Raw genomic sequence first — 17,009 nt, 5'->3', positions numbered from 1 at the left:
CGCCGCACCGAGGCCCCGCCCCAGGGGGCGCGCGCGTGCGCGCCGCGGCCTCTGCGCGCCTGCGCACGGGGACACGGCCCGGCGCCTTACGCGGCTTTCGGATCATTTTGGGGGGTTATTTCCTTTTTTTTTTTTCTCTTTTCCTCTGGCCGTCATTGCTCTGCCCTTCTGTAAAAAGCAACACTCCAAAAGACTTTTCCAGCCTTAAAACAGTAAAGCTCCGTGAATCGGGCCGTGACCCCTGACCCGCCGAGGTCGGAGGTGACCGCCAAAATGGCGGCGGCTGTTGAGGGGCAGCGCGCGGCGGGGACGCGGCGGCCGCACTGCTGAGGGAGAGACCCGCGGGGCCGACCCTGCCCCGAGCCCGGCCCGGCCCCACCCGGCCCGCCCGACCTCTGCAGCGCTCCTCCTGCTCTCCGTGGGCGGCGCTGCCCCAGCCGGCGCTCCCGGGAGCGCGGACCCCGGTGCCATCCTAATTCCGTAGCTCCCGCCTCCACTGCCCGCCGAGCCGATCGGTTTCCGCAGTTCCTGCGGAGAGGAAGCGGCTCTGGACTGGTACGGGCCGCCCTGCAGCAGAGGGGCTGCGTGTGCACTGACAGAAGGTTATGTGCAGACACTGATTGCTGTTGGTGTAACGATGGTGCTCAGCCGAGCTGAAGATTCCTGACTGCTGGGGGTCACGGGTCCGCTGAGGAGATGAGTGATCAGATACGGCGTGACTCGGGGAAGAGTCGAAGGACCCATTGAACGAGGATGGTGTTGGTGCCAGTCTGACGGTCAGCAGTGTGTGTTGAGTGCTGCGGTTCAGAATGAATAGGAAGAAAGGAGACAAAGGATTTGAGAGCCCAAGACCATATAAATTATAAGTATCCATTTTTTTTTAAGTTGCTGTACTTGAAACCAGTGCACACTGAAACAGGCCGATCAGTAATGATTTACCTGAGAAGGTTGGAGCTATTGTTTGTGTTCTTGCATTCAGAAAATGTGTGTTGCAGGTTTATGTTTTACTGTGTAAATGGATTTACCCATGGAGTGAGTCTGTCAACCATGCAGTCTTATCTTTTGAAGATATTTACATTATACTCTTCAGACCTTGGAGATTTTCCACACAGTGTCAGTACTACAGATCATACTATCATGTTAAATTCTTACGGCTGTGTCAAATCCTTTTCACTTAAGGGCTTTTTTATGTATAAAAAATATTTGCCTTTGCAGCAAGCAGCTTTGTTAAGCAAATTGTCATTTTTACACATTCACTATTTTGGTTGTAACCAAGCTGCAAAGCAATTGTTGGTGGATTCCAGTTGATCTTTATATATTTCTCTCTATACCCCCTTGAATCCCTTATAAATGTGTAACACAAATGTATTTCTAAGTAGAATCATTATATACAATTATATCATCATCATCATCATCATGGCTGGGCTTTGCGAATGAAGATTTGGGAAGGGCTCTACCCACATTTGTTACAAGCACACTGGTGGCTAAAAAGGCCAATGCGAGATAGGCATGTCCAATTGCAAAAGGCACAGCAGAAAGACTCCTTAGGTGGTATATTCTGCAGGGTACGATTCTTTCTGCGTTGTCTTTTCTCCTCAAGAGTGATCCTGCGGGCGTTCTCAAAAGCATCAGCAGCGTTGAAGATAGTGTGTCTCCAGACCTCCCGACTGGAGGCCGGAGTGGACCAGTTATGTTGATCAATATGGCCAAGGCTGAGATGTTGTTTCAGGGAGTCCTTGTATCTTTTCTTCGGGGCTCCTCTCTTGCAGCAGCCAGTTCAGAGCAAGATCTTAGGGAGGCGGTGGTCCTTCATCCTGGAGATGTGCCCTGCCCAACGCAGCTGTGTTCTCAGCAACATGGCCTCAATACTTGTGACTGCTGCTTGTTCTAGAACAGATGTATTGGTCACAAAATCTGACCAGTGGATGTTTAGGATTGTGCGGAGGCAGCGTTGATGGAAGCGTTCTAGGAGACGCAGGTGGTGGCGGTAGATGACCCATGATTCGGAACCATATAAGAGAGTAGACAGCACTATGGCTCTGTAAACACTGATCTTTGTACTTTAATACAATTAAATATAGGTAATGTCTGAGTAGTCGTTTTTTAGGTGTTATTCTCTTGTAGGAATTTTTGTCATACTTGATCTCAACTGAAGCAATATCACTTTTTAAGGTACAGGGTACGTGAGTATGTGCATATAATGTATGGTATGTCATAAAAGTTGAATTATTGCGAGGTTGTATCTTGAGTCATGAATTACACTACTTTAATACCAGTCTTGATTAATATATAACCATTATTTTAAATAATAAGTTCTTATGGCATCATCATGGCTAGGCTTCACGAACAAAGATTTAGGAAGGCTCTATCCACGTTTGTTACAGGCACACTGGTGGCTAATGAGGCCAATGTGAGATAGACACATCTGATTGCAAAAGGCACAGCAGAAAGACTCCTTAGGTGGTATATTCAGCAAGACACGATTCTTATGGCATGTTTATTGTAAAAGCACATACTATATCTTTTAATGTATAATACCTGCTTACATAAATTGTGTGTGAGAGTCAACTCATCAGATAAATTTTTCACAGGTCTCTGATTGCAATGGCTACATACCATTCTTGATACTGTATATCACTGCAATGTTAGGCCTTGACACTATACCATTGGTACTGCTTTACTTTTACGTATAGATAAGTGATGTTCAAAACCCATGTTGCTATCTTCTGTAATCTTCCTAGTAATACTCATAATGGTATGATACTATGTTTGATTTTATTACAACTTTCTTGACCTTGTGTGCAACTTCTATTCATTATTTGGTTTAGACCATGTAAGCAATTTAGACAACCATTAATTCTTCTTATATATTTTATATGCAATATTTATCTACATATACTTATATCCTGTATAGCTCTGGGTTAAAGTATTACTTTAAATGCTGGCATTTATGCAAAACTTACTTATTTTAAATTTTTCTTTTCTTCCAGTACAACTCATCAGGTGGTTTGTATCAACAACATAAATTTTCAGAGAAAGTCTGTTGTAGTAAGTATTTCTTAATAAAATGTGAAAGTAGAAATTAAACATCTGGGTTTTATTCATGCTTTTAGAGGAAACAACTGCACACACAAGCTAATTATGTTGTTCAGACTCTTCATATGTTATATTTTCTAATGTGATGCCTCTCATAAGTCTGTCATTCCTTGACATGCATCAAATAAAATACCTTCTAATTGTGAACGCTTTAATCTCTGTACAAAAAAGGTGTCTAAATGAAGGCCACTGCATTGCAAGTAGTATTACAGAGCAATTTACAGTTCAAAATTGATGTTCATGCAGTGTTAGCTGATGTTAGAGATAGGTGTGTAGAGTTTTTTAGCCTATATGTGAGTTCATTGGGCCTTTGAAGAGACTGATGATTTCAGGCCTGAAGTCACGGAGGGTCTTTGTGAATTTAGACATCTGCTTAAATAGATTCTGCTTAGATTTTAGAAATTGTCTAGAGCTCAGATACCAAAACCTAAATCATAGTGATGATAAATATAGTGATGCTAACAACTTGAAATCTAGTCAATAGAGGCAGATTATCTCCGGTAAAAGAAACATGATTGTCAGTCATGTTCAGTTGTTTTGTTTTGTTTTGTTTTATTTCACATGTGGGAAAATTCACCTGTTAAATAGCGTGGAAGACAATCTACATGTCTAAAAGGGCAAACCAGTTTCCTTTTAAAATAAATATCTTTATACCGATGATCTTCTTTGAATTGTACTAATAAGAATTCTTTTATATCTCCCTATTTTATGAGTTGATAAAGATTTTACAGAAGGTTTGTTTTGTGTTTTCATAGGGTTATGTGGAACTGACAATATTTCCCACGGTTGCAAACCTGAACAGAATCAAACTGAACAGCAAACAGTGCCGGATTTACAGGGTGAGAGTCAACGATTTAGAAGCAGCTTTCATCTATAATGATCCAACGCTGGAGGTTTGTCACCATGAGTCAAAGCAGTAAGTGGTGTGTTTAAAACTCTGCAGATTTAGTGTTTTCTGTTGCTCTTAAGCATGACCTATTTTATTTTACTCTCAAGTTTTACCTGGTAATTTCCTAATGGTGACTTTTGATATGGTGACCTAATTTTGGGGAAGTATTCTGGCAATAATTTTTCTTCTTTAGAATTTCTTTCACTAACATACCTTTGTATTGTTTTGAAAAAGAATCAAACACTTTTTTAAAAAGTACTTTATGGGGAAAAAGTCATTGCATTTAAACTATTTGTTTGTGACAGACACTGTATTCCTTTATTCATCACTTATACAAGAGCTTCAATAATTCAGTTTGCAAATACAGTGTTCATTTACATGGGACACTGAGTTGGTTATCAGAGCCATGAAATTTTCTTTTGAGTCCTGACAGTGAACCACTCGAGTCTATTAATTCTGTAATTGTACTTGTTTTGTGACTTGATATTTTTGTTGTTGCTATTGCTTGGTATGTCAAAAATTCAGAATCCTCATTGCAGGGCTTCTAAATTGTTATGAAGTGCTAGAAGTAAAGCTTTTGGTCTTTCCTATGGAATCAAACTTCCATTGTTTCTTGTGGTAGATAAGAGTATAAGTCCTAGCACCTGAACTCACTTTGAAATTTGAAAGAAAAGTTTCAAATTTATTTACCAGCTGATATCGAAGAGCAAATTTAAAAACATGAATTGTCCCACAAGTTCTGGGGAACACATATGGGAAGGGACTTCAGTAAAAAATCTCATCTCTGTTTGATTTTTTTGTAAGAGGGGGTGGAATCCCTGCAGTCTCTCCAGGCAACCTGCTCCAGTATTGGTGACCCTCACAGTAAAACGCATTTTCCTGTTTTCTGATAGAATTTCATGTATTTTAACTTGTGTCCACTGACAGGACCAGAGGTAGTGGGCACAAACTGAAATACAGAAGGTTCCCTCTGAACATCAGAAAACACTTCTTCACTGTGAGGGTGACTGAGCACTACAACCCCAGAGAGATTGTGGGGGCTCCATCTTTGGAAATACTCACAAGTCATCTGGACATGCTTCTGAGCAACGGGCTGTTGGTGGCCCTGCTTGAGCTGAGGGACTGGACCAGAGAACTCCAGACATTCCAACCTCAGCCATTCTGTGATTCAGTAATAACTGGAATCCTGCATAACTTCTGGCAGATGTGAGAAAGAAGCATAATTTAAAATTATCAGAGTGAACAATCCATTATGTTAAGAAAGGGATCAGGAGAGATAATTCTATAATTTTGTGCAGAGTTTTTCTGTTCAAACTATTCAAACTTAATAGAAAATCTCTGTATTTCATACCTCCTGTGTTATTCATAGTTATGAAAGACAGAGGTCACCAAATATTCATAACAAAAAATTTGTATGCGTCTTTCTGTATCTCAGAAGTCAAAGGCAACATAGGTTACAAAGTATTAGGTGAAACATGCATTTTTCAATTGAAATACCTGGTCAAAATTGGGTAATTAAATATAGCATCTCTACTCTTAAGGCAGGATTGCAAACAGAAGTGCTAGAAATCTAAAAACTCTCAAGAATTAGGATCTCAAAAAAATCATCAGTGGATTTCCTCTGCCATTCATTACAAAGAACTGCTTCTAGAAACAGCAGTGGTTTGTAGTAGTTTTTAATCATCTGGTCAGCTCTTCCAAGTTCTCGTTTGTTACGGCAAGTTTAGTGATGATGGCCTTTGTGCCCTTGCAGCTGAACTAGGCTGCAGCAGTTATTTTGAACGGGACACAGATTAGACATGATGTTTTGCCTCTAATGTTACAGAGACAGTTACCTTTTGCATAGTTTTCCTCAGTAGTCTGTTGAATTAGTAAACATGGAGTTAAGAGGGTTCTTGGCAACCTGTTTATTTAAAATAATTTGTTTTCAATCTTTACTCTTTCCTGTTGTGTGTAGCAAGTATGAAATAAGTTCAAGTTTTGTATACAAGTATTTTCTCTTTTTTTTTGGATAATGGTTTTAGTTTTGTAGATGTTGTTTTCTAAAAGAATGCATAAAATCTTAAAAGTGTTAAAGTTGGATAAGAGCTGTAAGATCATCAAGTCCAACTGTCAACCCAGCACACCATCATGTTCACCATTAAACCATGTGCCATGTCCACATGTTTTTTTAACACTTCCAGGAATGATGACTCCACCACTTCCCTGGACAGTCTGTTCCAATGCTTTACAACCCTTTCTGTGAAGAAATTTTTTCCTAATATCTAATCTGGGGCATAAGTATGTAGAAGAGTTAATTTAATGTACCCTTTCCTACTTTTTTATCAAAGTTAAGATAATTTAAAGACTTCTTACTCCCTTATTTAGAATCAGAATTCCATTAAAAATGGAAAATTCTGTATGGAGTAAAGATTAGAAGACTTGCTACAGCATCTCTGACTTGAATGATTATGTTTGCTGATAGGAGATGAAAGTTAAGAGAAATGGTTTGTTGTTTATGTTGTGCAAATTTTGGCATGCAAAAAACAGTTTAAAAAGGGTTGAGAAATTGGAGATTAAAAGAGCTTTATCTATGCAATTGTGTCTGCCTCACCATGACATTCTTTGCTACTTCTTGGGTGAGATGTCGATCATCTGTGTGTTCTGAATTTAAATATTCATCTTGTTTTCAGTTCAAATAATACTTCCAGGTTTTATCATCTATTGCTGCAAAAATCATTGACACACAGTCTCTGTTGTTTCACATATTCAGTGTAGCAGGAGGTGAAACAATTTTTTTCAATCTTGTATATTGTCACTTTTGAATATCCTTTCCTAAAAAGGTAATTAAAAATCGCTAAAATTTGTAGGAAACGTTAGAAACTGTTAATTAGTGCGTTAGATATATTTTCAGCTTTAATGCCATTGCCAGTTTATCTGTCAGTCCCAAACCATAGTTTCAGGTAACAAGTGAATGAACTTTTAGAGGCTTATCTAGAAATAAAGTCAGACTTCGATCTTGTAATTTCTTTTGGGGGCTTCAGGACAATGTGGCTTTTTCATATCAGAATAGATGGATGAACTTGGGTAACGCAGTCACTTTCTCCCTGACTGAGCAAACACCTGAGTAGTGCTGTGAGGTATGAAACTATTCACACTGCTTTCCCATGTATACACAAGGTGGCAGAGAATCCCGTCTTTGCTTGTGCTTTTCAGGAAGAGTTTGAAGTCTTGCAAAGACTGAAAACAGTGTTGAAGAACATCTCTTCAGGTCATGTTTTAGGGCTGCTGTTGTTTAGTGTTACAGCTGTCTCTGTCCTACTTATCTTCTTTCTTCTCCTTGTAAATTGTTGCTTTCTTGATTCTGTTAATATAAAGGAAGTGGATTTGTTTTTTCTGGGCTATAAGATGTAGAAATCCCACAGTGTGTATTTTTAATACTGAGACAACTGCTTGTATCTCAGCCCTATTTATTTAAATCTGTTTTTTCTTAATCTTATGGGTGAGATTGTAAACTATTAAATAGGTGCAGCAAAAATTCAGAGTTTTGATGCAGTGGTTTGATCTGTGGTAAGCGAGGTTTGTGATGATCCTGCTGGTGCCTGGTTATGTGCTTCACGTGTTTGTGGCATAAACTAGGATGCCAGGCTGAGAAGCTATTGCGTTTTGTTGTTACTTCTGTGTAAAGGAAGCTATGTTTTTGCATAGCTAGCTAATGTGCACATAATGCTTTCCTGTTGCATTGCATGTTCATTTGCCTTTTTTGCAGCTGGAAGCCTGTAGTTTTTAAAGATTAAAAATATGAAGATGTTTTGATATTCTTGGTCTTCACTGTTGCTCTAGTTACAAGCAGCAGTAAGCTGTGAGAGAGTGCAGTGTGGTAGCCTTCAGGACATGTCTATCTTGCAATATTTGTTCTTCTGAGAAGTCAGTGATCAAGCCTTTAGCCTTTGCACAAAATAGAAAAATTTCCGTTTTTCATGGACTGAGCATGTGTTGCTTTGCTGCCGTAAGTAGCCTTCATTTCCACTGTTTGGATGCTTGTCTAATTGTAAATTTATGATAGACTTCGTTAGAAATAAATGAAGTGTCCTGGTTCCAGCCAGGACAGGGTTAATTTTTGCAGTAGCCAGGAGGGGTTGTGTCTAGGACCAGGAGGTTATTCTATACCACCTCACATCATTTTCCAGGGATGGGTGAAGGACTTCCTGCGGGGTCAGTGCGGTGTAGCAAGGGTATTGTCTGTTGTTGGGGGGGTTTCTGTGTGAATCGTTTGCCTCTTTCTTGTACCTTCTGTCCTTAGTATTGTTGCTTTTACTGTTTGTTTTCTTATCTTGCTATTTTCAGTATATTGCTCTTCCATTGAAGGGAGAGGGGGGAGTGATCCGTGTGGTTTGGAGTATTTCCGTGGGAACACTAAATAGGGGAATGCCATTCCTAAACATCAACAGCCTTATTTGGTCCCTAATGTTGGGCAGGTACCTAACCCTGTATATGTTTCCATATGTGCACTATGTGCCCATCATGGTGCTCTTTTTCAGAGCGGGAGAGGGATCAGGATTGCTCTGTTGATGTACTGTGTGATATCAGCTTATGACATGATAACATCAAGGGCAGTGAGGGTCATTTCGGATGTGTATGCAGTGTTGCTCTCCTACCCTCAGGTAGGAGAGCACCCTCAGGTGCTGCCTTTGGGAGTCCATTAATAACTGTAACCAGTCTGTGGGGAGAACAGGGGAGGAGGATTTTCCCCCAGCTTTTCACCCCCTTTTTCTCCTTCAGGCCTGTTACAACAGCTTTTGAGAATTTTGATTTCCTCTGGATATTAAGGACGTTAAGGAAAGCAGACCAACAGGCACTGTGGCCACTCAAACTGCAGCTGAGCCAGAGGAACAACCAATGCTGCTAGCAGTCACCCCTATACAGAAGAAGGAATCCAAGACAAAATCAGTTTGCTTAGTGAGGGATGAAGAGGAAGTAGGGCCCTCAGAACAGGAGGAAGAGGCAGGGCCAGAGATAATCATCTGATCCCTATTGCCAGATGAGCTGTGAGCTCTGAGAAACGATTTTAGCTGCCAGTTGGCTGACCCTCTGGGGACCTGGCTGGTCCAATGCTGGAATATCGCGGCCCACAATATGAAACTGGATGGTAGTGAAGCCAAGCAACTGAGATCCTTGTCCTGGGATGTGGGCATTGACAAGGAGATTGGGAAGAGGACAGAAACTCAGCCTCTGGAGGCGACTCCTGTCAAGCATGAGGGAAAGGCATTCTCTCAAGGAGGATCTAGTAGAGCACATCAGACCCACAAGAGTATAAGGCTTTAGTTGACACCAGCACACGATGCACTCTGATGCCATGAAGATATGTAGGGGCAGAATCCATCTCTACTTTTGGGGTGACAGGGGGATCCCAACAGCTGACTGTATTGGAAGCTGAAGTGAACCTGACTGGGAATGAATGACAAAAACACCACATTTGACTGGCCCAGAGGCCCTGTGCATCCTTGGCATAGATTACCTCAGGGCAGAGGAAATTAGAGAGCTGAATACCTTGCCTGGTCTCTAGAGGACCCTTCTACTGTGGGACTGTTGAGGGTCGAAGAACAACAGGTACTGATTGGTACCACAGTAGTGCACTGTCAACAGCACTGCACCAACCAGGACTCTGTGACCCCCATGCATGACATGATTTGTGAACTGGAGAGCCAGGGAGTGGTCAGCAAGACTCTCCCGCCCTTTAACAGTTGTATATGGCCAGTGTGTAAGCCCAGTGGAGAGTGGAGACTGACAGGAGACTATTGTGGCCTGAACAAAGTCACACCACCATGGAATGCTGCTGTGCTGGACATGCTGGAACTTCGGTATGAACTGGAGTCCAGGGCAGCAAAGTTGTGCCACCATCAATATTGCCAACGCATTCTCCATTCCTTTAGCAGCAGAGCACAGGCCACAGTTTGCCTTTACCTGGAGGGGAGTGCAGTACACCTGGAACCGACTGCCCCACTATTTGTCATGTACTGATTCAGGCTGCACTGGAAAAGCGTGAGGCTCCAGAACACTTGCAGTACTTTGATGACATCCTTGAATGGGGCAACACAGCAGAGAAGTTTTTGAGAAAGGGGAGAAGAGAATCCAGATCCTCCTAAAAGCTGGTTTTGCCACAAAACAAAGTAAGGTCAAGGGACCTGCCCAGGAAATTCAGATTTTAGGAGTAAAATGGCAAGATGGATGTTGTCAGGTTCTAATGGACATGGTTAACAAAGTGATATCTGTGTCCCTACTGACTGGTAAGAACGAAACACAGGCTTTCCTGGGTGCTGTGGGATTTTGGAGAATGCGTATTCCAGATTATGGTGAGGTTGTAAACCCTCTCTATCAAGTGACCTGGAAGAAGAATGATTTAAGTGGGGCCCTGAACAACAACAAGCTTTTGAACAAATTAAACAGGAGATTGTTCATGTAGTAGCCCTTGGGCCAGTCAGGACAGGACAGAAGAAGAACATGCTCTGCACTGCAGCCGGGGAGACTTGAGCATAACCGCCGGGGTTCTGGAGTTGGGGGTATGATGGATCTGAGACCTGTTACACCCCAACTGAAAAAGAAATCCTGGTAGCTTAGAAAGGGGTTCGAGCTGCTTCAGAAGCGACTGGCACTGAAGCACAGTTCCTCCTGGCACCTTGACTGCAAGTGCTGGGCTGGATGTTCAAAGGGAAAGTCCTTTCCACACATCATGCCGCTGGTGCTATGTGGAGTAAGATCGCTCTGGTCACACAGTGAGCTGGAATAGGAAATCTCAGTCTCCCCAGGATCTTGGAAGTCATCACAAACTGGCCTGGTCTGAAGGTGAAAAGTTTGGACTACTATCAGAGGAGGAGGAAAAGGTGGCACATGCTGAGGAGGCCCCACCATATAATCAGCTACCAGAAAATGAAAAGTGACATGCTCCTTACTCATGTTTCTTGCTGTATTGTAGCTCTACATCAAAAATGGAAAGCTGCCCTATGGAGTCCTACATGGTAGGTCACAGAAGCTATTGGGAGACAAGGCAGATCAAGTCAGATTGCAGAGCTGAAAGCTGTCCAGCTGGCTTTAGATATTGCTGAAAAAGCAAAATGGCCAGTGCTCTACCTCTACAGTGACCCATGGACGGTAGCAAATGCTCTGTGAGTGTGGCTGGACTGATGGAAAAAGGCCAATTGGCATTGCAGAGGGAAACCCATCTGGGCTGCTGAATTGTGGCAGGACATCGCTGCCCAGGTAGAGAAGTTGGCTGTAAAAGTACATCATGTAGGTGCACACGTACCCAAGAGTTGGGCTGCAGTCTGTAATGCTGAATTGGTTGTTCAGTGACATTGCCACTGTATGCCAGAACTACCATGGACAATGAGTATCTGCTCCACATACACCAGTCACGAGCTGCTGGTGCACCTTGCAACCAGCCGACGGCACACCAGCCCCCCTGCCCTGGAAGACATCTAGGACGGATAGAACCCACAGTCATGGACTATATGAGCTCAACAGACATCTTGGAGGGATGGCCATTGACTATGGAAATGATACCTGTGCTTGTGTATGTATACATATGTATGTGTGTGTATATACATATACACATGCATGTGTATAGTAGGCAGGTGTAGGATTTGGGGATGACATAGATGGTATAAAATAAGGGGTGGATAATGTCCTAGTTCTGGCCAGGACAGGGTTAAGTTTTGCAGTAGCTGTGAGGGGACATGGCCAGGACCTGGCCAGGACCTGGAGGTTGTTCTGTACCACCTCAGTCTTTTTCCAGGGATCAGGGAAGAGCTCACTTCTGCCTTGGGTAACAGGGCAGAGGGAGCAGTTGGGTATTTTCGGAGGTTTTCTGTGGGGTGAGCATTAATATGTGAATTGTTTGTCTCTTTCCCTGTACTCTCTGTTGTTTGTATTGTTGCTGTTACTGTTCTTGTCTTACTTCATTGCTGTTTCCAATAAATTGTTTTTATCTCAACCTGAGTTCTTTACTTTTTGTGCCTCCGGTTCTCCTCTCCAGCCCACCCTGGGGGAAGGGGAAGAGAAGGGGAAGTGATTGAGTGGTGCATGGTTTGGAGCGTTTCAGTAGGAACAGTAAATTGGGGAATACTGTTCCTAAACCATGATACAAAGGTGTAGAGAACTTTTGAAAAAAGAGAGGACAAAGTCCTTAAGCTTGGGCAGGAATGAAAATTAGGTTTTTCAGTGTGCTAAAGATTCAAATAATTGCCTTATTAATAAATTACATATATGTGTACAAATTATCTATTTAAAATATGCTGTATATAATATGTGCTATGTCATATACATACTCCAATACCAAGTGCTAATTCTATCTCGGAAGCAAAGTAAAATAGTAAATGAATTACAGGTAATGAAGAGTAATTAATTGCTTGTAGATCGAAGAACTTATTTTGCCAAGTTGATGTTAAGTACTGTAAGAAGACAGTGCTTTGTAGACTATGTATTTAGCACATATATTTGTAGCACTGGTGCAGCTAATAGTGAGAAAGGCTATGGAAAGTTGACATGGAGCTATTTGGAATCAGTTAGTAGCTTTAAAAAGTAAGCCTCTGCAGGATCTCTTCTTTATGAGCTGCATGCACTTGGGGTGTAATTAACAGTGTTTGGGGTGAATTCTGATAATAAGATGTATCTCTACCAGAAAGAAAACATGAATGCATATTTTTTTTCATTGTCAGTCTATGCTTAGCATCAGGACAATTTATCATTGTTCCTTGGGCTGTCACTTTTGGCTTGTGCTCTGTTTTTGTTTAAATGGCCATATCCAGTTTATGGAGAATAGTTCAGCCTATGAAAAAATTAATCTGTGGTACTAAACTTTTAATGGATTCTTTTACAATGAATCACCCATTTGAATTAGAACACTTCACAAAAATAGAAATATCGGAATAGACTGTTTTCCATAAAATGTTAAACTCTGTGGAGTCTACCTTTTTTGCTGTAAAATCATAACCTTTTCCTGTCTGTGAACTCACTGATGTTTGAAGTGTAGCCACAAGCTCATCACAATCCTCAAATCTGGAGAAAATTCTCACTGATGTATTGGAAAGGAATCCCCTATCAAAAATAGTCAATTTTCAGAACCAATTTAGATTAAAATTAAAAACTTTCAGACTTTACAGTCTAACAGAATGTTACTGTTGTTTGCTGTTGCTAGTTTTTTTAATTACTAATATAGTTCTTAGTCATGCTCATGTTCATGGCTAGGCTTCATCCAGTCTTTTTTTAAATAGAGTTTTTCTGATGGTATTTGTTTACCTTTCTAGGATGCCATTTGAAGAGAGTTTAAAACAACATTGGCTAGGGTATTTCTTTGACCCCTCAGTATGACAGGTCAGGGAGGTAAACCAGCTGAAAGCTGTCTGAAAAAAAGACTTTTTTTCCATTTGGCACTTTGAGCTGGATCCCTACAAAGTCAGGTGAACAGTAGTCTCCTTAGTGAGTGAGGGAGTAGGAATGAGTGACTGAGACTAGGAGACAGCACATCAGCTGAAGTTTAAGTGATTTTGAATTATTCTGGAGCCATAGCTGAAGTTATGGTATATTCCAGTATACAAATTCAAACTTTTGCATTTAAAACTTGTTGGTGTTAGATCCTATCTATAGGTACACTTTCAGCTGTGAAAAAGGAAAAAAACTGTATTAAAACTTGAGTGTTTAAAATTTGGGTGTTTCTATGCTCAAATGGTCCCATTTACTATTCATGTCTGATTTTCAGGAGCTTCCAAGCAAAGTAGACAAGTTTACTGCTCCTGACATTCTCAGTCCTGGTAGTGGTGCCAGGGAATTTGTGCACTATAATTGCCAAAGATGAAGAACTACATGAAAATATGTTCTCATATTTCCGTGTTCTAGCAAAGTTTTTTATACGTGGAAGACTAAGAATATTAAGCATGGTGTTTTACATATCTAGACTTAAAGAATGATGCTGGAATGGTTAATTACACTTCATTCTTCCAAATAAGGTACTGTAATTTGGGTTGTTTTCTCTGTGGGTGGTGAATAGAGAATGGTTAGATGAAAGCAAAATCCTGAAATGAGGTCATGTCTGCTTTGTGTGACTTCAGATTCCATGGAAGGTGGAGTCCCCAGCCAAAAGTTAATTTACTCCATTGTGGTATAGCAATCTTGCATCTGGGTCAGGGCAACCCCCAGTATCAATACAGGCTGGGGGATGAAGGGATTGCAAGCAGCCCTGTGGAGAAAGACTTTGGGGTGCTGGGATATAAGAGGCTCAACATGAGCCGTCAAGGTGTGCTCGCAGCCCAAAAAGGCAACCTTGTCCTGAGCTGCCTCACTTGCACATGGGCAGCAGGGTGAGGAGAGGTGATTCTGCTCCTCCCCTCGGCTCTGGTGAGACCCCACTCTGGTGAGTGCTGTATCCAACTCTGGGGTCCTCAGCACAGGAAGGACAGGGACCTGTTAGAGCAAGCCCAGAGGAGGGCTGTGGAGATGATCAGAGGGATGGAGCACCTATCTGTGGTGAAAGGCTGAGAGAGCTGGGGCTGTTCAACCTCAAGAAGACATGGCTCTGGGAAGATCTTACTGCAACCTTCCAGTACTTAAAGGGGGCTTATAAGAAGGACAGGGACAGACTTTTTGGTAGGGCCTGTTGTGATAGGACAAAGGGTAATGGTTTTAAACTAAAGAAGGGTAGATTTAGACTAGATATAAAGAACTCTTTTACTGTGAGCACCGTGAAACCTTGGAACTAGTTTCCCAGGGAGGTGGTAAATGCCCCATCCCTGGAAACACTGAAGGTGTAGTTGGACAGCACTCTGAGCAACTTCATGTAGTGCAAGATGTCTCTATCTATTGCAGGGGGGCTGAAATAAATGACCTTTAAAGGTCCCTTCCAACCCAAACTCTTCTGTGGTTCTGTGATTATATAGTGGCTTTATGCTTGGTTGTGTTTCTGCCTCTAGTGTTTGGGTTCATCAGTGGTACCCAAATTATGGGGAAAAGGTGATAAGTAATTCTTTTCATGTATAGAGTTGTGCAGGCTTTTGAAGAACTTCGTGTACTGGAGGATTAGAATTAAGAAAGATTTTGCTCCCATGTGTAGTGGGTTGGGTTTTGGTAGCAGGGAGGGGCTACAGGGGTGGCTTCTGTTAGAAGCTGCTAGGAGCTTCCCCTGTCCTGTGGAGCCAATGCCAGTGGGCTCTAGGATGGACTTCCTGCCACTGACCAAGGCCAACCCAATTAGAAGTAATAGTATCGCCTCTGTGATAATATGTTTAAGAACAGAAGGTTGTTGCACAGAAAAAATTCCAGCCAGGGAAGAGCAGAGTGAGAACATGGGAACAAGGCAGACACCAAGGTCAGTGCAGAAGGAGGGGCAGGAGGTGCTCCAGGCACCGGAGCTGAGGCCCTGCAGCCCGTGGTGCAGCCCATGGTGGAGCAGCGGTGCCCCTGCAGCCCATGGAGGACCATCGGAGTGCAGAGACCCACCTGCAGCCCATGGAGGAGCCCATGCTGGAGCAGGTGGATGCATGAAGGAGGCTGTAACCCTGTGGGAGGCCCAAGATGGGGCAGGGTCCTGCTGGGGAACTGCAGCCCGAGGAGGGGGAAGACAACGGTGGAGCAGGGTTTTCCTGGGTAGGACTTGTGGCCCCTGTGGGGGACCCACGTTGGTACAGCTCATTGGTGAAGGACTGCACTCCATGGAGGAGTGACCCACAGGACAGCAGTTTGGGAAGAACTGCTGCCCGAGGGATGGACTCACAACAGAGAGGTCCATCAAGGACTGTCTCCCGGGGGAGGGACCCCATGGGAGCAGGGGAAGGACTCCTCTCTCTGAGCAGCGGCAGTAACAACTGACCATAACCCCCATTCCCTGTCCCCTTGCACCACTGGGGGGGAGGAGGGAGAACATGGAAAAAGGGGGTGGGGGGAAGGTGTTTTTAAGACTGTTTTATTTCTCACTCTTTGGCTCTTATCCTATTAGTAATAAATTTAAGTACTCTCCCCACTTTGAGTCTGTTTTGCCCGCGAAGGTAATCAGTAAGTGACCTCTCCCAGCTGTTATCTCAGCTCATGAGTCCTTAGCTGGTTTTTTTTCTCTCCTCTGTCCAGTTGCAGAGGGGAGTGAGAGAATGACCTTAGTGAGTCTCTGGCATCTGGCCAGGGTCAACCTGCTACACCATGCTTTTATTTTTGAATGTGACTGGTCATCCTCTAGTATCTCAACTTAAGCGCATTAAATAATAAGATAACATCCTGCTCATAAGCATTTTAATAGCAGACATATGCATGTTCCTGCTCATTTCAGTAGAAAACAGTTAATCTAAGTCATAACTGAAGTAATGGTATGACTTTGGAATGAAATGAGCAGTTAATTAGCAGCTGATATATAGTAGCTAACCTGATTACAAAAATTTGGGTCTGCAATTTAAATAAATTATGGTAACACTATGTTTCTAGGGACTGAAAAGTATAACATGTATTTCTGTGTTTGTATATTAAGGCCAAAACTCTGACCTGTAGTATTTTATGTGATATTTACAAGTGCATAAAAAAACCCTCTTCCTATCCATCAAGCTAAGGGAGGAAAAATACCATTGCCGAGCTAAAATCTTACTACATTTAGAAAAGCAACATAAGAGCAAAACTGAATATGAAGAAGCAGATCTTCAAGACAGATCTTTAGAAAAAAGATGCAAATTTAACTCAACATTAAAAAAACCCAGAATTTTAAATTTCTAGCCCAATTAATGTAAATATTGCTCTTATTGGCAAGAAAAGAACACTGAGCATTTCTCACTTAATTTATTGGGCGTTATTGCTGCTTAAGTCTTTTTGATCATATATCACTTCTGCAAGAGCCACGTTTTAAGTTCTGGTTGTTGAAATCTAAGCTTTACTCCTTTTCTCTTCCACTCCTTTAAAAGCAAAACAAAACATGTGGTTGAAGATGGGCCTTGAAATTCAGTATAGAAACTGTATAACTGCCAAAATTAGTTTTTTGTGGTTCAGCACAACTGCAGTTTAAGAATTAACTGGGTATTTC

General features: G+C 42.2%; 2 protein-coding genes across 3 annotated transcripts in view; one reads left to right on the top strand and one right to left on the bottom strand.

Moving 5' to 3' along the window:
* Positions 1 to 85: 85 nt before the first annotated feature.
* Positions 86 to 17,009, top strand: part of TAF2 (TATA-box binding protein associated factor 2) — a 67,171-nt gene continuing 50,247 nt past the window's right edge. The window contains exons 1-3 of one of the 2 annotated variants that reach the window (XM_051778459.1): positions 86 to 863; positions 2,995 to 3,048; positions 3,852 to 4,012. In XM_051778459.1, the coding sequence (XP_051634419.1) occupies positions 810 to 863; positions 2,995 to 3,048; positions 3,852 to 4,012 (269 nt within the window). In that variant the 5' untranslated portion in view covers positions 86 to 809. The remainder of the gene's footprint in view (positions 864 to 2,994; positions 3,049 to 3,851; positions 4,013 to 17,009) is intronic. The other variant, XM_051778460.1, reaches the window with a different exon arrangement.
* On the bottom strand, positions 14,486 to 17,008 carry LOC127467021 (uncharacterized). Its single transcript, XM_051778502.1, has 2 exons — positions 15,452 to 17,008; positions 14,486 to 15,412 (listed from the first exon to the last, which is right to left on the bottom strand). The coding sequence occupies exons 1-2, from the start codon at positions 15,873 to 15,875 to the stop codon at positions 14,922 to 14,924; spliced, it is 915 nt and encodes a 304-aa protein (XP_051634462.1). The 5' UTR covers positions 15,876 to 17,008; the 3' UTR covers positions 14,486 to 14,921.

This window comes from Manacus candei, unplaced genomic scaffold (assembly GCF_025592945.1).
Source record: "Manacus candei isolate 608988 ecotype Guabito, Panama unplaced genomic scaffold, ASM2559294v1 h1tg000013l, whole genome shotgun sequence".
Taxonomy (NCBI): domain Eukaryota; kingdom Metazoa; phylum Chordata; class Aves; order Passeriformes; family Pipridae; genus Manacus; species Manacus candei.
The sequence above is the reverse complement of the archived record's forward strand: the minus strand, read 5'-3'. Positions and strand labels throughout refer to the sequence as shown.

Bases quoted from the DNA above. Each gene is read 5' to 3' on its own strand.
- LOC127467021 (XM_051778502.1), bottom strand. From the start codon at position 15,875: ATGTTCTCCCTCCTCCCCCCCAGTGGTGCAAGGGGACAGGGAATGGGG. The intron at 15,413-15,451 runs GTGGGTCTCTGC...CATGGGCTGCAG, and splicing joins GGCTCCTCCATGGGCTGCAG to GGGCACCGCTGCTCCACCAT.